Source organism: Hyaena hyaena, unplaced genomic scaffold (genome assembly GCF_003009895.1).
Source record: "Hyaena hyaena isolate Hyena2069 unplaced genomic scaffold, ASM300989v1 scaffold_273, whole genome shotgun sequence".
Taxonomy (NCBI): Eukaryota; Metazoa; Chordata; class Mammalia; order Carnivora; family Hyaenidae; genus Hyaena; species Hyaena hyaena.
Genome location: NW_024080904.1, coordinates 966039 through 989211, shown reverse-complemented (window position 1 = coordinate 989211; position 23173 = coordinate 966039). Strand labels below are relative to the sequence as shown.

The following is a 23173-nucleotide window of genomic DNA, read 5'->3' as shown; positions in this document are numbered from 1 at the left end:
AGTGCATGGCCTTCTAAGTGCCATTGGCCTTGGGACTTGGATCCTGCTCTCCAGTAGGAAAATGGAGAAGTGGCAATCCTTCTCCATTCTCAGGCATAACCTGGGCTCACATTTCATGAAAAGTTCAGTTTAACGCCTCGCTATTCAAAGCTGGTCCTCATACCCAGGAGCTCATTTGTAAAGCAGAGTTTCAGGTCTTATCTGCAACACACTGAACCAGAGTCTGCATTTTAGAAGGATCCCTTGGCGATTTGTATGCATATTAGAGGTTGAGAATCACTAGTGAAGTTCATGTGTACTGTGTTCTGGCTATAAGCAGACATATGGAAAAGTCTTACCTTTAGACAGGGTTTTTGTGTATAATAATGATGATGAGCTATTACTTGCTTTCCTGCTCTTTGAGGATCCTATGTGCGTGCAATTGAACACATTATCTGGAGGCTACAAAATAGAGAGGGGAGCAGGGCATGACTCTCAGCTCCATCACCTGCTGTATGACCTTGGATGCCATACTTCACCTCTCTGAGCTTTAGTTTTCTCATGTAGAAAGTATGGTAATCAATCTGTTCCACATGTGTCATGGGAGAAGTATCTGCCTATGCCCCTCAAAGTCCGACTCTGAAAGGTAAAGAAAATACAGTTTTGGTAAAGAAAATACAGTTTTAGAATATTAATCATCTATAAGGATACTGGGAAATGTACCAGAAGAAAAAGTAGGACCTGAGCAAGACTGATGTGCAGAACATTGGACTTACTGGTTAACCTTCATTGTGTTTAGATGGATATCCTTTCCTATAGGTCAGGACCACTTCTAACCTGGTTACTATACATTTTTAACATTCCCACAGAAGTGTGGAACACTTCAAGAACTTTTAGGCATAAGCCCTGGCCCATTATTAAATTTCACACAGCACATATGGGCATCTAAATCCCACATTCCTCATTGGATGCCACTTCCTTGTAGGTCATTCATACAGAAATAAAGGAGTTATCCTAGGGGACATGGGCGATACAACACATAAGCCAGATTATGTCTTTCCAAAAGAAGGTAACCTTGGGCAGCTGCCTATTCCACAATGCTGGGTGAGCTGTTCACCTCCCACAGACCCACAGGGCATGAAGGGCTCTGTTTCTGCCCCTACTGTGGGCATTTCACCAAAGCAATGTATTCACCAAAACATGTTGGGTGGAGGAAGCTAGGAGGATGATGACAGGTGTTATAGGATATTTTCAGGTTAAAACCCTACTTTACAGTTGAAGATCTTGAGGTTCATAGAGCATAAGAGATTTTTCCAAAGCCACACAGCTATGCAATTACAGATGGCCTCATCATTTCTCATGGTGGCATTCTGACATGTGTTGGGTCTGAGCCAGGAGAGGGATCAGCTTCCTGCAGAATCATGCACATGGGGACAGCCTCTTCCTTAAGATTCCTCCCAGTTATTGATTTGGTACCTGGTCCTCCCTGTCTGGTGAGAAGAGGGATAGAACAGGTGCCAATCTCATTTCATCATTACAACAGGGCTCCTGGGTGGCTCAGTTGGTTAAGAGTCTGACTTCAGCTCAGGTCATGATCTCATGGTTCATGGGTTCGAGCCCTGTATTGGGCTCTGTGCTGACAGCTCAGATCCTGGAGCCTGCTTTAGATTCTGTGTCTCCATCTGTCTCTGCCCCTCCATCGCTCATGTTCTCTCTCTTGAAAATGAATACACATTCAAAAATTTTTAGTCATCACAACACCATCAAGAAGGTGGCATTGTCATTATTTCCAATTTAGATATGAGGAAACTGAGGCAGAATGAACAAATGTGCCCAAGGTCATACAGTTAACAGGTGGCAAGCTAGGACTCAGACTCTAGAGCCTGATATCTTAGACATGAGGCCAATACATCTCCAAACTGCTGGCTAATGTGAACCACATGGAGTATATTGACACTTCACTTTCCCAGGCTCCTTATCTGGGAGGTAAAAAAAGACTGGCAGGTCTTGGTGCAGCTCCAGGTGATGCTTATGTCAGGTAAGTAGGAAAGGCTTCGCTAAGCCTATGGCCATAGAGGTTGAATAGGAATAGCCTGTATTCCTCAGTATTCATCTTAGCTTTGACATAACCTTAATTTACAGAAAAGGCAACTGATCAGGAGAGAATTGAGCAAGGGTGATCCAACAGGATGTGATAGAACGGGTATGGAAACTCAGCTTTTTGATTCAAGGGCCTATGGTCCATGGGATACATTAGCCTGGACCCCTGCAGAAGATGTCTGGAAACCTTGGGACAATGGACATACCAAAGAGATATTCTTCTGTAGTCATCCCAAGAGTCAGAGCCCCAGAGAAAATCACCTCTTAACTCCTGTGACCCATCCTCTAATTTCTGTCCTCAGTTTACTACCAAAGTCTCATTAATTGATTCCCCAGAGAAGGGAACATACAGCTGTGTCTCCAGGTGGCAAGTTGAGGATATTGTCAAGAGTTGGGATATGACCTTACAGATAGGCTTGGGAATTGTCTTGAAAATCAGAAGCTAATGCCACTTTTATTTAACAATCTCTCCACCATCAGTCTCCTTTGCTTTCTCTTGTTATAGAAGACCATGATGTATCACAAAACATCCAGGCCTGAGAATGCAGAAAAACAGCTTCCAGTCCTGTCTCTACCATTAATTCTTTAATGGAGCCTTGACCTTGATATTACCATCTGTATAGTGTGGAAGTTGGATCTGAAGGTCTTTAAGCCTTCAGAGTAGATACAGCGCAGCCCGACAGACTAGGGGTTGGAAGCCTGACTTATTCATTTACTAGTTTTATGGTTTTAAGTAATTCACTTCAACACTGTGAGACTTAGGCATCTCATCTACAAAAGGGGGGGGGGGTTATTGAAACTACTCTTCAAAGTTTGTTCATCTATAAAGTATACGATTTTTTGGGAGACGAATGAAGAAAATGGTCAAGAAAGGAATAGAAGGTCTTAGTACAGTTCTCATAGGTGGTGATGTCAAGTGGGAGAATGCTAGAAGCCCGAAAGTTACACTGATGGATGGGCTATGTTGTTAGAGTCAAGTTCTGCCACATGATAGCTATATGACTATTAGGCTAATTAGCTTAACATCTCTATACCTCAGTGTAGTAAATGGTACTGATGTCCCACCCATGTATTTCTCAATCTTCTTAGCACTTGATAGCATTTCATGTCCCTGCTCAACATTTTGAGGGGTCCTGTAACCACAGGACTGGATTTGACCAATGAAGTATGAACAGAAAGTCACCTCTAGGAGGAAATAATGAGAGCAAATCCCCTTCCCATTACCAGTGTTCACAGAACTACATGGAGACAATGCTTCTGTCAGTCCAGATTCCCAAATACCAGAATGAATGTTGACCCTGCAGTGCTATGTAGGCCATGTGGTAGGAGCAACACATATACATTTTGTCAAACCACCAAGGGTTTTGTTATCGAGACATAACCAAATGCATTCCTTTTTAAAAAAACATTAATGTTTATTAATTTTTGAGAGAGAGAGAGAGACAGGGCATGAGTAAGGAAGGACAGACAGAGAGGGAGACACAGAATCCAAAGCAAGCTCCAAGCTCTGAGCTATCAGGGCTCAAATTCATGAACCAGAAGATAATGACCTGAGTCCAAGTTGGACACCCAACTGACTGAGACATCCAGGTGCCTTTCCTTTCCTTTATTATTATTATTATTTAATAAAACCAAGTTGTTAAGGGCTATTTTGTGATAACTATTAGGAAGAGTAAATGAGAAAATATATACGTGATACAGGATGTGGCACATAACAAAAATGCATATGGCTAACTGGAGAAAATAAAAGACAGGGAGAAGGGAAAGAAGGGAAGGATCCAGAAGCAGCATGTAGTATTAAGCATCTCCCAGGAAGGCACCAGAAAAATAGCTTTGGAGGCCTCTTAATAAGATCTGACTCAGGACCCTCCACTGGGAAACAAGTGGGTGCCACTAACAAAAGCCAGCTTTTCTCAAATCCTTAAAGAGAACCCTTCTGTCTCACCAGGCGTGGGCTGGTGGTGCCTCATCCTGAAATCCCACATCTTATCCAAAACCATCCCCTTATGCTATACAATGTGCACATCTGATAAGCAGACTAGATTGAAAAGTGCCTTTCTAGCAAATCCCTCATGAGCTCCTCATGCTCTTTGTAAGTCATCCTGGAAGACCTGTGAGCAAGCACCTACTGCCAGCAGAACCATCTTATTTTCGATGAGGCTTTTGCAGAATCTACAATTGTAATTTGCTTAGCCCCTACTCCCTGCCCCCTACCCAGGCAACTTCCCTCACTGTAACTCTGAGACTCGAGGCTCAGTAAGAGTACTTGACTGATTGTTATCTAAATCCGTACAATCTGTAACCAAAGTTGACCTTTCTTTCTTGCAGGAATGAGGTAGGATGGGTGATGATTGGGGGAGGGAGGGAAGCAAAATACAAACAAAACATCAAATACCATCAACATTTGATGACTTTATCTCACTCCAACAGCCTCACAATTCCCTCACTGATGGAGAGCTAAGAGGAGGGAATTCTAATGGCAATTCTGCATGGGTCATTAAGACCCACACTAAGTACCAAAAGGGATTAGAACCAGCAAGACTTGACATTGCTCCTGGGGTTCTGGTGGTAATTAAGAAGTGAGGTCTTTGACTCTTCATGTTTCTACAGAACCTGACAGTTTCATAAAATTTTATGTCCATTCATGTCCATCTGATTAGGAAACGGATTCCTAATCCAGAGCCCTCTCCAGGTTCTACCCGGTTTCTTAGAACAGCCTCTAACCATCCTGGCATTAAATTCTGCTGTGACTTGAGTATGAACTCTATCTTTGTCTTCTCTCACTTGAGGTGTGTCCTCCAAACCTTCTATTTCTCAGTCATTCCCACTTCCCCACCTTTTGTCTCTGCTTTATCTCTTTGATCACTTCTCTTTGCCACTCTTGCTCTATCTTGAACTTTCTGTGTGGTCTCTTAGGCATGTGCTGGATGCGTCACACACTGTGGATAACTCCCAGGCTTGTCAGGGTCCTAAGCATCTCCACATGCTCATCTTTCAGGGACAGGCTGTAGCCTACACATGGCAACCTGAGAAGGTGGCCAGGAATGGAATCAAGTTCCTGCAGAATCATGTACACGGGCGTGGCTCTTGCCTAAGGTCCTTCCTTCATTAAGAATCTAGCATCCCCCGATGGTGCCTGAGTCCTTCCTCTGTGCTGACCACATGCTATTAAAGGGATATGAATAAGTGACACAAATCCCTTACAACAGAACCAGAAGGCAGAGTACATTTGTTTGAGAGCTATAGACTCTAACCTGGAGTCTCAAAGGGGCCCCAGATCATGGTGAGCACAGGATAAGCTACGTCCTTTGCTGGGCTTCAATTTCTCTATGTGTGCAACAAAGGGTTCGTTCTAATTGTTAAAGTCTTGTGCAGTGTAGAGGCTTGATATGGGAGGTCTTTAGTAGACCAGAAATCTAGGTTGCTTTTCCACAGATTCGACAGAGGAAATGAGAATGCACACCTGTCTTCTGTCAGCAGTTGCTAAGGTGTGAGGATCGAGGTAGGGGCAGGGAGGAGGACAAAGCAGAGTGGTGGCTGTCATGCAGGAGACTAGCCCGTAGATGGTTTGAAATCCCAGGCCAGGTGGTTGTCAGGAAATCAGGCATACGGCAGGATGGCTGGTGGGGGTGCCTTCTGGCTACTCTGGAGGGCTGGGCTGAAGATTACTTGGAGGAGGGAGAAAAGGAACAGGGGATAGGTGAGAAATGACAACTGCCTTTGATACTGAAAAATTTGCAGGCCTGCCTTCTGGAACTTGGAGGACAAAGGAGCCAGCGCCTCCTCCCTGTCTGAGGCTCGGTGAGGGAGACTTGAAAGAGATAAATTTAGACTCATCAGAAGGCACTCAGCTTCCCACTGTGGGAAGTCAACTGCCTTAGCATGTGCCTCTGAGAGGTGACATGGTCTAAGGATGGAAATAATGGTAAAAAAAAAAAAAAAAAAAAAAAGTGTAACTGAAGCCAAGGATAAGAGAGTTTATGTGAAATGGGCTACTCAAATACAATGGTAGTCTGGGGAGTTCCCTAAATCTTGAGGCTGTTGTCAAAAGAGAAAGTGTGGTCTATTCACTACACTCCTTTCAACAAGCAAACTGGGGCAGATATAGACCCTGGCGATTCAGAAACAACCCAAGGCTGAAGGGTTAGGAACAATGAGCAGAGTGTTTGAGACAGAATGAGGATTCCGGATGGGGCTAAAATTCTGTCTGAACCAGGAGACTATCAGGCTCAGCCTTTACAGCACCATGTTCTCTTTTAATGATCAGTTTGTTGGTAGTAGAAAGGCCAGCATGCTGGGATCTGACCTGAGGTCATGAGCTAGCTTTGCAGTGACTTGTTTTGTGACCTTGAACAAGTCCCTTCTCCATATGTAAATAGGATCTGGGGTTCCATGAAGCTCCTTCGGGATCTAGCATCTTGAAACCAAATTTGGGTCCTTCTTGTGGACCAAAAGCTATTCTCCACACAAGAGGATGATAACTAGTACATTTGATCACTTAGCACATGCCAGCCACTCTGATAGCTGCTGTGAGAAATCAAACTACATAAAACATGCAATGGGGCCATCACAGTGTCTGGAAACTGATGAGATGACTATGCTTGTCATGGGTGGGGCTAGGATTTGGAGCCGGGTCTGTCTGGAGACCTGTTCTGCTGACTCTGCACCCTTGTTTATCTGTGTCTGTCCATCTGCAGCCTCTTTCTTCGACCAGAAAATGCCCTTCCAACTCATCCCTCCCAAGAAGTACTGTTCTTTGCTATGACTTCAAACTCCAATTCATAAGCCTCATCCTCTGAGAAACCCTTATCGTTCCTTTGAGTTCTTCTCAAAAGGCTTGAAAACTATTGGAACACCGCTTTGCAAAATAAATTTTCATATATTTTTGTCAATTGTGTATGTCCTTGTGCAAGCTTGTAAATTTCCTTCTCAAAAACCAAGGGACACTTTTTTTCTTTTGGATTCCACACAGCATTATGTTATCTATCAGGGTGCTCAAAACAGAAGTTTCATAGAGCATTAAGACTATAGAAAGTTGGCTTTGTGAGTCTCAGTATTGAGTAGTTCATCTGGATTGTCCTTAAGTCTCCTTCAGATTTTTCCAACAAAGTAATATTCAGCTGCTGTTTGACAATCTGCATGGTAGAAAGGAAACTTCACTGGGATTTGAAGGACTCAGCTCTGCTACCAAATTGCTGTGTGGCCACCAGTCACTCCTATTACCCTTAAATCGTTCCTTGACCTTACCCTCTGCCTACTCACTGGCTCTTGTGCATTATGCCTTTGAACTATCTTCCAATACCCCCCTTTCTCTCCAAACTGTTCCCATCATCCTGGTTGAAGCCACCAACACTCTTACATGGCTTCCAAAATATACCCCCAATTAAGTCCCCATTCCACACTTTCCCATGCCACCTTCATTGCAACCTACTTCCCATGCAGCCACTGTGAGGTTGAACACTTGAATACAACCACTTTTTTTTAACCATTTATGACTTCTCTCATTTACTATTAGAATAAAAACCTGCCCTGAAAGACCCCCACGATCTGCCATTATGTTCTATTCTGGCTTTACCTCCCATAACTCTTCCTTTACTTACTCAGCCAAAACCACACCAGACTCATATCTTAAAGCCAAATGCATTCTTTTCCTTCTCAGAACATCTGTCTCTGCCTGAAATCTTTCCCAGTGTTAACTCCCACTCATATTTCAGGTATTACTTAAATAACATTTCATGAAAAGAAGACTCCAAAGTCTTATTATTGCTTTCTAATCTAATAGATGCACACCCACCTACTCTACTCCAACTAAATCAGAGCCCACTGTTAATTGCTATCCTGGAACACTGTATCTGTATTGAGTAGTACTTACCACAAATTAAACAAATATGTAAGATTACAAACACACATACACACACATTGCACACATGCATTCCCACACACGACACCTAGGTTCCACAGATCTCAGGCCACTTTTATCTTATTTTTCATTGCATCTCAAGTAACCAGCATGGTGCTTGGCACACATTAGGTGCTCAAGCGACTGTGATAACTACACAGGTGAATGTTCTTAGGGAGTCCACATTTCCAGTCCTGTTCTACAAAATGAGGTGACAAGGTATGTTGGATTAAAAGACAAGAGCCAGATTTACACCTGATTCTTTGCTCTGCCTCTCACTGGTGACCTTAGGAGAGTCACTTTACCTCTCCGGTGTTGACTTATCAGCTGCAAAATGGAGGCTACAGTGCCTCCAAGCGTTTTAATAATGAAGCTAAAATGGTATTATCCTGGCTCTCTCACTTTATAGAAAATATATTTGGGAGAGTCACTTAACATTTCCATTTTTCATCTGTATGAAGAGGACAATAGTCCTTGCTTCTCAGGGCCATTGTGAGGATCACATAAATTAATCAATGATTAATAGATGACAAGTGCTTAGAATGCCCTCAGCATGTGCTGAGTTAATGTCATCACTACCACCACCACCATCATCATCATTACTATTATTATGATTAGTACTAAAAATACTTGGTAAAGATTTGACATAGAGAAATTCTTAATAAATTCTTAATAAAGTCATTATTACCACTCCTACTATAACCACTACTATTATTAATTGATGATGGAATGGGGATGATGATGATTCTAATGGTGATATTTCTTCTCAATTGAGACTTCTGTTGACATGACTTCAAATGCTAGGGTGAACCTTGCCTTGTGATAATGTCCTATTATATTTTCATGCAAAACTGTCTAAAAGTACTGGGTTTTTTAAGATAATCATTTCTTATACATAGAACAATGCTTCTCATTCTACCGTCTTATGGTTATTCAGATTGTGAGACTTGAATAAATCCAGCTTCTTCAAATCTCTCAGGGAGGCTTTCATAATGAGACTGCATGTCTAATCTTCATATAATTTGGCCAACCCATTCCTCATTCTGTTTGCTCTTATATGAGAGTAGTCTTATCTTTTAATTTTGTAGGTACTTCTATATTTATTAACAGAAAAAGAGGTCTTTGACATATTGTTGAGCAAAAAACAGCAATTTCTAAACAGCTTTACTGAGATTTGGTGTGTGTGTGTGCAGATAGAGGAAGAGGTAGAGAGGAGTTTTAAGAATGTTCATGAAAATGTTAATTCTGGACATTTCTGGGTGATGGGAGTTTTATTTTCTACTTCATTAAATGTCTTTATTTTTTAACTGCCTGAATAGCCTACATAGGATACTTATTTTTTAATAGACTGAAAGATTAATTTAAACGTTTTAAAATTCCATTAAGTGTACTTACAGGATGATTTAAGACTGAATTAAAAATATGTGGATAGAGTTAGGAAAATGGAAGAGCAGGATAAATAAGGGCTAGGTCAGTGGAAAAAGAACCTCATGGAATGAATTTTGCTAACTTCTACCACTTCATTGGACACGCATCAATAAGCCTAGGGAGATACTGGCCAGTCTAACAGAACTCAATTCCATGGTTCCCGTGGCTTCTGTCCCCTGCCCAGATTTTGGGTCAGTGATCCAACCAGTGAAGTGCAAGTATCTGCCCATACCTAAAGGTCATCTGGAAGACTTGGCCTTGGTTCACATGCTGGGTCCGGTTGTTGTAACCATGTAGCATCTCTCCAAAGAGGGTGTCGTTGAATTTGGAGTCAGGTTTGAGGCATTTGGGGCCCTCGCAGACATCTGAGAGCATTAGGCAGGATTTTCCATCAGGAGCCAGCTTGTACTCCTCCACACAACTGCATGATAAAACAGAGCGAGAGTTAGCTCCGCATGCTGAATGCCCCCACTGTGGATGACCTAAAACCAAGGCCTCCTTTGCCTGCAAAACAGGTCAGAGTTTAGGAATGGAGACAGCTATTCTGGCTGGAATCTATCTAGGGCACAGGTGTCTAGAGAGAAGCACATTAATCCTGCAAATTGGTAAATTCAGGTAAAGTCATTTGTGACATTTTGGAGGAGTCGAGGGGGAAACCAGAGTGCATATCTGCGCACAGAGCAAATTTAAAAACTGTTTTCCATGAACACACAGACTTTAAAAAGCATGACAGACCAATTCGCAGGGAATTATCAACTAGTTTCTCAAACCAGAATCTATTCCCAGTGTATCTGTCAACCAAGGTTGAAGACTAGCAAAAACAAGGTTGTTACTGCCCTTATAACTCAGAGGTGATCCTTCCAGGACCACGGACAGCTCACTGCAGCCTCTGTTTCTGCTCAATTAGCAATTCACCTAGCCTCCTTGGCCTCTAACTACCCACCCAATCCTAATAGCAGAAGGGCCTTTGATATGCCTTTGAGGCAGGGACCAAGCAGGTCCTCCTCTGTGGACTAAATAGGCATCTGAATGGGGTGTGGAAATAATATTTGCAGTCTGGGGATGTTTGTAGTGAAAAAGGAATCTCTTAGGTATGGGGAAGGGGAGAAAACAGAGGTCTCAGCTCCTGAAAAATCAAACCAGAAACGGGAACTCTTTTAGTCTCTACATGTCCACGGCCTTTGGCTATGCAGTGGGAATAGGGTGCACATAATAAATAAGACACACAAGAGAATAGGCTGCTCAACTGGAAAAACTTGTATAAGTGTCATCTTTGCTCCTTTGGACCTATGTGAACCGCAGTAAGTCATTTAACTTCTTTGATCTTCAGTCTCCTCATCTGTAGAATGGGGTAGAAACCCCTACCCTATCTTAATTCATTAGGCCTAGGACACATTGACTGAAAAAACAGGAAGTGCAAGGTACTTCACAAAATAATTACAGTAATGATGGAAATGGTGATGTTTCTATTTATTGAGCATATACGTTCCATAAATATTTCACATATTTATATATTTGTTGATTTATTTATGTATTTATTTGAGAGAGAGAGAGAAAGAGAGAGAGAGAGAGAGAGAGAGAGAGAGAATCCCATGCAGGTTCCATGCTGAGCCTGCTGTCAGAGCAGAGCCTGATGTAGGGCTCTAGCCCATGACGCTGAGATCATGACCTGAGCCGAAATCAAGAGTTGGACACTTAACTGACTGAGCCACCCAGGCACCTCTTGTATATTTACTTTCTAGCCATGAAAGTGAGTTAATATCATCATTCCTGCTTTATCCAGAATCAACATGAGAAGGCAAGAAATAAAGCAGTTCACACTGTGAGCAAGAGGCAAAGTGGTATTCAAATTCAGGTCTGGTTAGCAACAAAGGGACCTTTTTCTACTCTTGTCTTCTTCAAAACCAGTTGTTTCTAGTTGCATGACATGACCCTGGGTAAGACTCTGCCAGTTAGAAGGAGTAGAAACCAGGCAGGTTCTTATTTCCCTTTTCTCTATAAGGCAGAGTGAAAATGTATTGAATCTGAATTCAGAGATACTTAGATATTCCTACAGAAGAAGGCAGAGGCTCTGTGAGACGGTTGAGAAGAAAATATTCCTAGGTTGAAGGAACTAGCAGCTGATGCCAGGAGCATGGAACCCAATTGAAGGAAGGAAGTAAACAGGAAGAGCTGAAACCCTGACCCAAGATTACTCTAGTGAAAAGCCAAGAATCTCTCATGCATAAAGCAAGCTGTCACTCTTTCCTTTTTCTTGTATCACCTCCAGTATGTTGAACAGATGCACCCACTGTCCTTCCTACATGCTCCTGCTCAAGTACAGCAGAAAGTTCATGGAAGAAGGCCTGTCCCGGTGCCTTCATCACGTCTATCACTTCTTCTTTTTGCACTTGTTAAATGTAAGTAACTCTCCCTTGATAAAGGTGGGGTACATATGATATGAGTTACAGGAATGTGCAGAGTATATGGTCAGTTCCTAATGAAGTCTAGTTCCATCCATTTATCCCAGGAGGTTCCCAGCAAATAGGAGAAATGGTTTCGTGGAGTAGAGCTTTCTCTCTCTTTACACACACACACACACACACACAACACACACACACACCTGTGAATAAATATACTCTTGTTACAAATGATTAAACATTATCATAGTCTATAGAGTTCATTTCCACTCCACACATATTCTTACTTCATGTTTCAGTAGTCATCATTATTAACTATTATGTATTCTTCTAGGTTTTTAAAATGCATTTAGAAATACAATATTATGCATATAGTAATTATATATAAAATTTTCATAATAAACTCATAAGTACACCATACATTGTTATAAGATACACATTTGTACTTAATACTATTTCTTAGAGATCTTTTCAAACCCGTGTTCATATATATCTATCTTTCTGATGGTTATTTGGCATTGCACAGTATAAATGTACCATAATGTTTAGCTAATCTTTATTAATGGGCATTTGGTTGTTTATAGCTGTCTGTTATTGCAAATGCTGTCATAATGAAGATCTTTGTACATATATCATTCTGTACATGTATGTGTTTCTACTAAAAAAAACTAAGGAGGAGGATTGTTGGGTCAGTGGTTTATGAATTTAAAAAAATTTAGGGGCGCCTGGGTGGCTTAGTCGGTTAAGCGTCCAACTTTGGCTCAGGTAATAATCTCACGGTTCGTGGGTTCGAGCCCTGGTCAGGCTCTGTGCTGACAGCTCAGAGCCTAGAGCCTGCTTCAGATTATGTCTCTCCTTCTCTCTCTGACCCTCCCCTGCTCACGTTCTCTCTCTCTCTCAGAAATAAATAAAAAGCATTAAAATTTTTTTTAAAAAATTTTAGTAGATTTACTAAATGGCTGTCTGTTGAGACTTTATCAGTCTACAATCTTATACTGATGAATGAGAAAGCCCATTTCCCTATAACTTTCATGTTCATTATCACCAATCTGGAATCAGAAAAAAATACTCATTTTTGTTTTGATTTGCATTTCTCTGATTACTGTAGAGGTTCACCATCTTTCAATGTCATGGCCATGTGTACTTATCCTTCATGGATTGTCCTTCCATGTGCTTTAACCATTTTTCAATTGTGCTTCTTGTCTTTTTCCTTATTGGCTTGTGTATGCTTTGCATATTTTCTGGAGTTCTCCTTTGCCTTTCACACATATTGAAATTTTCTTCCAGTCTGTACTTATATTTTAACCTTACTTTTGATATCTTAGAACCTCTCTATCCTGATCCTTTATTGCTTCTGAATTTGGTGCAATGCTTAGGAAGTGACAGATGATAAGACACATTTCTATATATTATTCTAGTATATAGGTTTTAAAAATCTTTGGTTGTTTAATCTGTCTGGATTTAATTTTGTGCATGATGTGAGTGGTTATTTTAACTTAATTATTTTCAAAATGAGAAACCATTACCTGAAGGGTCCATCTGTTCACTAACTAATGTAAAATACTATTTTGTCATATACTAAATCACTATGTATACCATGTATACATGGTTAGAATTTTTCCTATTTAGTTGTCTGTATATTTCTGCAATAATTCTATACTACTTGAGGGGTGCCTGGATGGCTTAGTCAGTTAAGAATCTGACTTTGGCTCAGGTCATGATCTCATGGTTCATGAGTTCAAGCTGCATTGGGCTCCCTGCTGTCAGGGCAGAACTTGCTTCGGATCTTTTGTCTCCATCTCTCTCTGCCCCTCCCCCTTCATCTCTCTCTCTCTCTCTCTCAGAAATAAATAGAAAAACATGAAAAAAAATATACTACTTGAATTACTGTAGCTTTAAGGCATGGTCTGGGTATAGTCAAGAAAGACTCTTCCCCATTGTAAACACTCAAAAACTTCCTCACTGTTCTTAACCATTTCCCCTTCAAATGAATTTTGATTTTGACTTGTCGAATTCCATATAAAACCCTAGTAGAATTTTGGGTGGTGTCACGTTGAATTTGTAGACCATGTTGGGGGGGGAGTTTAAAAAATATTCCCTTTAGGAAATACATATTGAGACTCTATGCTGGGGACCACCACCAACTGTGGCAGAGATGTCTTCTGTTTGTTACACTGGGTCCTCTTCCTGGACATGTACTACAGACTATGCATCCAAGCTTTGCTTGCAGTTGGGGCAGAGAGGCCACGTGATGGGATTCTGAGTGATAGAATCTGTGTGGATGTGATGTAAGTTACTGTCAGACTCAGCCCTTCAAAACATCCTGTCTGATTCTCAAGCCCCATCTTGCTATGGCAAGCTTGGAGAGCATGTGTTCTATCTGTATACAGCAGGTTGGAAGAAGTTTGCTTCAATCACAACAGATCTTGCATGAAAAGTGTATAATAAACTTTTGTGTACAAGTTTCTGACTTGGTAGGCTTCAGTTGTTACAGCAACATAACTGATCTTATCCTATCTTTACAGTTGTGAGTTTTCTAACTCAGAAACGTAGTTTGCATCTCCATTTATTAAGTGTTACTTTAAAGCCTTCTCTGAAGTTTTAGACATCTGGTCGTAAAAATCTTGCACATATCTTATCGGGGCACATTCTTAGGTATGGATGCAACATGCAATGTCCCACAGGTTACAGACATGCATTTTAGATCCCAATCACCAGAGGCTGAATCCTGATTCCATCTCCTTATTAGCTGTGTGACCTTGGACAAAATGTGTAGCCTCTCTGTTCTTCCTCTGCTTACCTATAAAGTAGTTCCCACCTCAAAGAGCCACGGTGAGGATTAAATGAGTTATGTCCAGAATTTGGTGTACCCAAACTTATAGTCAGTGATAGCTGCTATCATTATATTCTTTTCCACTTCAAGAATAGGATCAGTTTTTCACTTCTGTTTTTCCTTATATTTTCTAGTTAGTAATTGTTGATATTGAAAAAAGCTATTACTGATTTCTGTAAGTTGATTTTTCATCCCACCACATAAGGAGCTTATCAGTTCTAATACATCTACCAGATTTTTCTAGATGAATGAGTATATATTTGCCTAGTTTGGGCATTAGACCTATGCTAGGATTTTGGAATAAATTAGAAAACAGCCCTTTTATTTTCTTTCTCTGGTTCAGTTTATATAAGAGAGTGGTTATGCATCCCATAATGATTTGATAGGACCCGTCTATAAAACCCATGAGCTCATGACTTCTTTTCAATTGTAGATATTTAGCTCTATGATCATTTTATTTTATGTTATCTGTCTGTTTAGATTTTTTACACCATCATGACAAACTTGGTAATTTATATTTTCCAAGAAAATAATGCATTTTACCAAGACTTGTAAATTTATTGGTATAAAGTTGTACACAGTATTCTCATTAAATTTGTTTTATCTTCTGTGCTCCTATGGATATGTCCCTAGCTCATTCCTAATGTGCTTGTGTTCTCTCTCCCTCTCTCATCTGAAAAGGCTTTTGCATTTTATTGATGAGGCTCTTTTTTGTCTATTTCACTTATTTCAGCTTTTATTTGTATTAATTCCTTCCTGCTGGTTTCTTTGACTTTGCTTTATAATTCTTTCTTCTGGCTTCTTGATTTGAATGCTTATTTGTTTACTTTCGATCTGTCTTGCTTCTCAATAAATGACACGGAGCTTCTGACTGCGTTGCCCATATTCCATGAATGTGAATATACAGCCTGCCTGCGCCTACTCATTTCTAAAGATGTGGTCATTTAAGTTTGTTTTTTTTTCCTTACTCGGTGTTACTTAGAAGGCTTATTTATTTTTTATAATTCTCCAGTAGACAGATTCATCTGCTAACTAGATTGCTGTTAATATGTTATTGCATTCTAGTCTCAGAATATAGCTTGCATAATTTCTGCTTTGGTGAGTTTATTGAGATTTCATGCCCCCTCACTTAAGGGAGACACAGGTGTGGAGCTCAGAGTTTAATATCTAATTAAACCTGGGTTCAAACAGAGGCTATACTCCTTACCAGCCATATGACCCTGATACAATCTATTAACTTCTACAGGACTCAGTGTCACAGTCTCTTAAATGGGAATAAAAAATATCCTTATCACAGAGCTTATATGAGAGCAGACATAACTTACCTAAAGGACAAAATAGTATCTATCATGTAATAGACTATGTGAAATATACAGGGTCATTGCAATACTACTGATGATAAATTATACATACATACATATAGCATTCATGTATTTTAAATATATAAATGTATATACATGTAGTTATTACAGTTAAAGCTAAATATGTACATTATATAAATATGTATGCATGTGTATTTATATACATATATATGCATATATTTATACATATATATAGATACACACATACACGCAAAGCTCAGCCCTATGGTCAAGATTCCAGTCTAGTGGAATATTTTCCTATACACAAACTGACCTGCTCCTTATTACAACTTGAAGTAGGAAGAATAACGGTGCCTCCAAAATGTCTGTGTCCTAATCCTTAGAACCTATGAATATGTTACCATGCATGGCAAAGGAACTTTGTGGATGTGATTAAGACTTTTGAGGTGGAAGATTGTTCTGGATTATTTGGGTTGGGCTCAATGTAATCTAAAGGGTCCTCCTAAGGGGCACCAGGGTGGCTCAGTCGGTTAAGCATCCAACTTTGGCTCAGGTCATGATCTCATAGTTCATGGGTTTGAGCCCCGTGTTGGGTTCTGTACTGACAGATTGGATCCTAGAGCCTGCTTTGGATCCTCTCTCTCTCTCTCTCTCTCTCTCTCTCTCTTTCTCTCTCTCTCTCTGTCAAAACTAAATAAACATTTAAAATTTTTTTAAATGGGGTCCTTTTAAGAGCATAGTAAGTAGACAAATGTGTCAGAGTCAAAGAAGGAGATATAGTGTGGAATCAGAGGAAAGACAGAGATAGAAACAGGCTGTTCCATTGGCCTTAAGAATCTTACTGAGGGGCACCTGGGTGGCTCAGTCGGTTAAACATCCGATTTCCGCTGAGGTCATGATCTCACAGTTCGTGGGTTCGAGCCCCACATCGGGCTCTGTGCTGACAGCTAGCTCAGAGCCTGGATCCTGCTTCGGATTCTGTGTCTCCCTCTCTCTCTGACCCTTCCCTGCTCATGCTGTCTCTATCTCTCTCTCTAAGAAAAAAAAAAAAAAAAGAGTCTTACTGACGCCTCGATTTTAGGAATGCTGACCTCCACAGCTGTATATAATAAATCTGTGATGTTTGAAGCCATTGCATTTGTAGCAATTCTTTGTGAAAGCATTAGGAAACTCAAGGAAGATCCTAAGTGGGAGGTATTGCCCCATGTTCGGATGAGAAAACCAGTAAGTGACTTGCCTATGGAGACAGCAGTGCTAGGAAGCAGACCTGGGAGTTCAGATTTCAAAGCATGTGCATAAGTGTGTGTGTGTGTGTGTATGTGTGTGAGATTTTAGCTGTATTACAACTGTAGGTTCGTGGTGATTATTTTTTGTCTAGGGTTAGGAAAGGATTGTGGCTCCACAGGAGAGGAAGGAGGGGAGATAAAAGGCTTGGGATATGCTTAGTAAGACACTTAGAGCGGCAGGTATTGGGGGGCGCCTGGGTGGCTCATTCGGTTAAGCGTCCTCGGCTCAGGTCATGATCTCACAGTTCCTCGGTTTGAGTCCTGCGTCAGGCTCTGTGCTGACAGCTACCTCAGAGCCTGGAGCCTGTTTCAGATTCTGTATTTCTCTCACTCTCTCTCTCTCCTAGAAATAAATAAAACATTAAAAAATTTTTTTTAATATTTTTATTTATTTCTAGGAGAGAGAGAGAGACAGCGTGAACAGGGGAGGGTCAGAGAGAGAGGGAGTCACAGACTGAAACAGGCTCCAGGCTCTGAGCTGGCAGTCAGCACAGAGCCCGACGCGGGGCTCGAACCCACGAACCACGAGACCATGACCTAAGCGAAAGTCGGACGCTTAACCGACTAAGCCACCCAGGCGCCCCAAAAAAAATTTTTTTAAAGAGATGCAGGCAGGGGGGAAAAAACAGGGACTCATAAAAACATAGGAACTCAGAGGTAAATGATCCTCTGAGTTTTGAAACATGAGAAACTCTCTCCCCTAAGCCACCTCAGGGCACAAGATGGATGATTTATGCAAAGGTCTGTTTAGTTGTTGGCTTTTTTTTTTTTTTTTTTTTTTTACCATGCGACATAATTATACAGTTTCTTTAGAACATTCTGTCGTCTGGGAGATTTTCTTACAGAAATTCTAAAGAGTGTAGACTCACAGGAAACCAGCCAAGATCTGCATGGAACTATATTTATACATATGCCAAAATGAAAAACATAAAATAAGTACAAAGATACAAACTGGGCATTTTAGCTGAAGGCGATGAATGTGTTACCCTGAACACACCTATCACATTATAGAGAACAGTAGAACTAGATGGGCCTTTGGAGATGGCACCATAAAACCTATACGTGTTTAGCCAAGAGCGTGTTTTATTTAATCCTTACAGCAACATCACGAGATGGGGGGTTTCATTCCCACACAGCCACCAAGGACCTCGAGGCTTGGCACTTCAAAATCCCACAATCAAGATCACACCAGCACTTTGGAAAAACAAGTACCTTGACCTGCATCTTCTTATTCTGCATCTGGTACTCATTCCATTTCAGCACAAATGACTATTTCCAATCTGCTTCAAAAGGGGAAACTGGGACCTTAGAGAGGTATGACATTTACACAGATTCTCAGAGCATTTATTTATTCATGTATTTACTTGCTCGATTTTTCATTCATTCCTCAACGGTTTGTGGAGCCAATAAAATTATATATGGAAATGTACAGACTAGAAATTTTTTTCTTTAAATAAAAAAAGAATCAAATCCTGGGGGGAGGGTGGGGAATGTAAAAACAGAGAAAATGTAAGGTCAGAAGAGCTCAAGGAATACCACATAGACCTTGGACCAATGTCAAGGCTGAAGCGGAGTACTCTACCACAGCAGCAGGTGCTTTTACAGCTTTACTGAATCTGACACCTTTTTAATGTACACACTTTAATGAATCCCACCCTGGGGCTGTCCGGACCACAACTCTCTATGGCCTGGGTGGTAAGGTCCTGAGCCACAGGAACCCTTCAATCCAGTATTATGGGGGGCCTTTCTCATCATTAACCAAAATAAACATTAGTACAGTGTTCTCAGGGTGGTCTCCATCTGAAAGTTTCACTCAAGGGAAAGATTTAGTTTCTAAAAAAAAGCCATTTTGAATGTAAGGCACCCAAGGGTACTCTTTAGAAAAGTAAAGGAAACAGAATTCCATGGGGAATTCTGGTTAAATTCTATAATGATGTATCTACTCGAAGATCCTCAACACTTGTGAGAAACATTAGCATGTCATCTAATGCTAAGAAAGAAAAGCATTTTTTTTTTAATTCTTTCAAAGCACTGATAGTAAAATGCATCTAATTTCAGAGGTGTTAAGTAAGTAGTGGAAAATGTGGGTACTTTAGAACCAGTGAAATATGATATATCACCACTGCAGGACTTGTCAGAACCTTTACTATCTTCAGGTACACCGTGAACCTTAAAGGCAGTTATAGAGTACAGACTTCCCATCCACATAGGAATGTGACCACTGAGCTACCCTTTTCTATCTTTCAGCTACATATGGGACTCCTGTTTCATAGAGCCTACACTGGAAAAACCCTTTCTGAATGAATGGATGAACTCTATGTTTTCAGTCAACTGTCTGAATATGTTACACACCTGAGCTTTTGCAAAATCTCTGAAGCAGCAGGGAGCATAAGGTTGTAATGTTTGCCAAGAAGCTGGCATGGGGATGTTCTCTGTTAACTACGGGAGGTAAAATCCTGTTCCTTCAGTCAGAAGTCACAGAGGTGAGAATGCAGCCCTTGCCTAAGAGTCAGAGACCAAAACAAAATAAGGGCCTGAATGAATGCATCCCACACCTCTCCAACTAGTTACTGAAAGTCAAAATTATGATCATGATCTTCCTTCTGGAGGTCAGCATTTTCCACTACTAGAGAGGAGGTAAGCTTTAATGGTGAAAGTAAGTGGCTTCCAGTTCATGATGAATAGTAAACACGTGTGTTTATCTCCTTTCCCTCCTGAAATCAAATAAAAATTACATTAAAAATATATGCTGGGGGGGAGCACCTGGGTGGCTCAGTTGGTTAAGCATCTGACTTCAGCTCAGGTCATGATCTCACAGTTTCTGGGTTTGAGCCCTGCATCCAGCTCTGTGCTGACAGCTCAGACTCTGGAGCCTGCTTCGAGTTCTGTCTCTGTATCTCTCTGCCCCTCCCCAGCTCACACATTGTCTCTGTCTCTCTGTCTCTGTCTCTCTGTCTCTGTATCTCTCTCAAAAATAAACATTTAAAAAAATTAAAAAATATATGCTGGTAAGGACTAGAGGCTAGATGTGCTCTTTGAGCCCATATTTTTAACTACATTTTCATTCCATTTTTAACTAAATTATATTTAAATACATTCAAATTTGAAGAGAGAAGATTGGGGTATCTCCTGTCCCAACATTACCTCCCACGTGGATGTGAGATCCTTCCGGGCCTCAGTTTCCTTCACTGAAAAACCTGAGAAATATTTGAAACTTCAAAAGTATTGATGGCCTTGATCACAGTTTCTTATTTAAAAATATAGTGAACAAAAATATACATACAAGGAACACCTCTCTTAGCAAATTATGCCAGGAAAAGGTGTTTACCTCCCGAAGCAAACAAAACACAATAAAACAACAAAAAACACAACCTTCCTTTTGTCAAGCCAGGACAACTATATAATGCACCATATGTTTTTTGGGGTTTTTGTTTGTTTGTTTTGCTTTTTCGGTTTACTTCGGTTGCCAGGAAGCACAGAGCTAAATTTATCTCAAGTTGAGTAATGCCCCCGTTTCAGGCTCCTGCAGCCATTTCCTCCCTTTCTCTTTCTGTCCTTACACATGGCTCTGGTCAGTCCTCACTTCATATTACCTGTTTTTTAATAGGTTGGGTTTATGTGGATAATATTAAGTGCTTGTCAAAGAATGCACAAAATACATCAAGACACACAAATGACACCAACTTCGTTGCTAAGTAACCAAGCAACCTGTAATTGTTTGGTGCTCCTCCCTCACCTGTGAGATTCATTCTAAATGCTTCAGCTTAGTTTCCGATGACCTTCCCAGCCTCTCTCAAATGCACCTGCTTCTCTCTACCCTACTAGTACCTGTTGCTCTATTAACATCAGTCAAGACCAAGTGAGGCTCAGCCACCTGTCCTTGGTGTCCCCTCTGCCCTAGAGTACAAACTCCATGTCTGTTTGCATTCTCAGCATCCCACAGAAGACCAGGCACAGAGTAGGCTCAAGAAATCCTAGGTAGATGAATTCCTTAATTCAACAATTACGGTTTTGAAGAAGTTCTTGGGGCAAACAGTGGGGAGGGAAAATGGGGGTACCCAGGTGACTACGACCTACTCCCTGATCATGAGGGCTTCACAGTGTGATGAGGTTCACACAGGAAAGCAGGTAAGTCAAAAGGGCAATGCGGTGACCACAGAGAGAAGCACAGGGCTGCTGTGTGATCCCAGAGAGAAAGACTTTACTCAGTTGTGCAGACCAGGGGCTGACAATCAAGGCAGCTAGCAGGAGGTCTGGTCTGCAGGTGTCCAGCTTTCACAGGGATAAATTACAATTCAAAGCTACCAAAGAGCCCTTGCAAGAGGGTCTTGTGGGTAGAAATGAAAAAATACAAACCAAAATAAAACAAGAGAAAAAAAGGCCCTTTCTTTGCATGCCCTAACCCCTCTTGATAAATACAGAGCCAATATTTAAGCAGTATCCACTTGAAAGGGTGAGGTGTTCTCACACCCAGCTCCAGGGTAACTACAGCTACACTTCTCAATTCCTGCACCCCATGGGGCTCAGAGAAGACTTGTCAGAGAAGGTTATATCCACACTGAGTCTTGATGATGAAACAGCGCTGTCTAAGCTAAATGGGCACAGGCAAGGGGCAGGGATTGATGGTCCATGGGAGGAGAAGAGAGGCAGAGGGAACAATATTGTTAACATTCCAGAAGCACTAGCCAAGAAGAGGCCTAATTCAGGAAAAGGGACGTAACTGGAATTGCAGCTAGAAAGTGGGCTGGGGATAACTGCTTTAGCCACATTAACTGAAGAACATCATTTAACAATTATTACTTGAGCACCTACTAAGAGCCAGGCACTGTTCTAAGTGCTGGAGATAGAGTGGTAAATAAGACCTACAGTTCAGTCACTGAATGATGCAATTAGCTGGCTTTATACTTATTAGACTGGCCATAACTGCCGTTTACTGGGTGCTCACGCACGCTGGCCTCTGTGCAAGCATAACTGCATTCAATCCTCACAATCCACCTGATTCTACTTAAAAGGAAAGGCTACGGAGGTTTAGGGACTTGCTTAAGACCACACAGAAGTAGGGAGAGGCGAGGAATAAGAGCAGATCTGTCTTGACGGAGACCAGGGCCACACAGCCTTGGTTGGAGCCCGAATACCCCCATGTACCAGCTGTGTGACCTTGGGAAAGTCACAGAGCCATTCTGTGCCTGGTTTTCTTGATGGTCACTGGAGATCATAATAGTACGTCCCTTGCAGAGTTGTTAGGAGAATTAAGAATCGGCTCTTGTAATTGAAGCACTAACCGCAGCCATGGCACAAAGGAGGAACTTCATAAAAGGTAGCTGCCTTAACTCACCTGTCTGCAGGGAGGTTTATTACACCTGAGCCTACCCAAGACTCAGCAAGGTCATGGAGCTTTGAGCAAGTCTGGAAGGTCTCCTTGAGCAAAGGCTTGTTTCCCTTGCTTAATTCAATTACATGCCACTTCTCTCCCAACTTTCTCACAAGTACCTGCTAATGGCTTTCATTGTTTTGTTTACAGTGCTTCTAACAAGTGTGGGTAACTTCTCATTTGCATCCCTAATAGGCAATCTTCAAAACATGTTGACATTGCAGTTGGTTTTAGGAGACCCGGGTTTTATTTTCTTTGTTGTCCTGTTTATCAGCATTTGGATGGGCTTCAATAGCTCCCAGCACATTCTTATTTAAGACATCCAGAGCTCTTCTTATGTTTTGGATATTAACCCCTTTATTGGACCTATCAACACCAAAAAACCAACGAACAATCCGATTAAAAAATGGCCAGAGGACCTGAATAGCATTTTCCCTAAGGAGACATACCAGTGGCCAACAGACACACAAAAAGCTGTTTCAATATCACTGAAGGTCAGAAAAATGCAAATCAAAACCACAATGAGAAAACTCCTCAAACTTGTCATAATGGCTAG

General features: G+C 41.2%; 1 protein-coding gene across 2 annotated transcripts in view; it reads right to left on the bottom strand.

Annotated features, from left to right (window-relative positions):
* ASTN2 (astrotactin 2) overlaps positions 1–23173 on the bottom strand; it is an 898753-nt gene that overhangs the window by 302824 nt on the left and 572756 nt on the right. For both annotated transcript variants that reach the window (XM_039245856.1, XM_039245858.1), the window contains exon 13: positions 9639–9827. In XM_039245856.1, coding sequence (XP_039101787.1) covers positions 9639–9827 — 189 coding nt within the window. The remainder of the gene's footprint in view (positions 1–9638; positions 9828–23173) is intronic.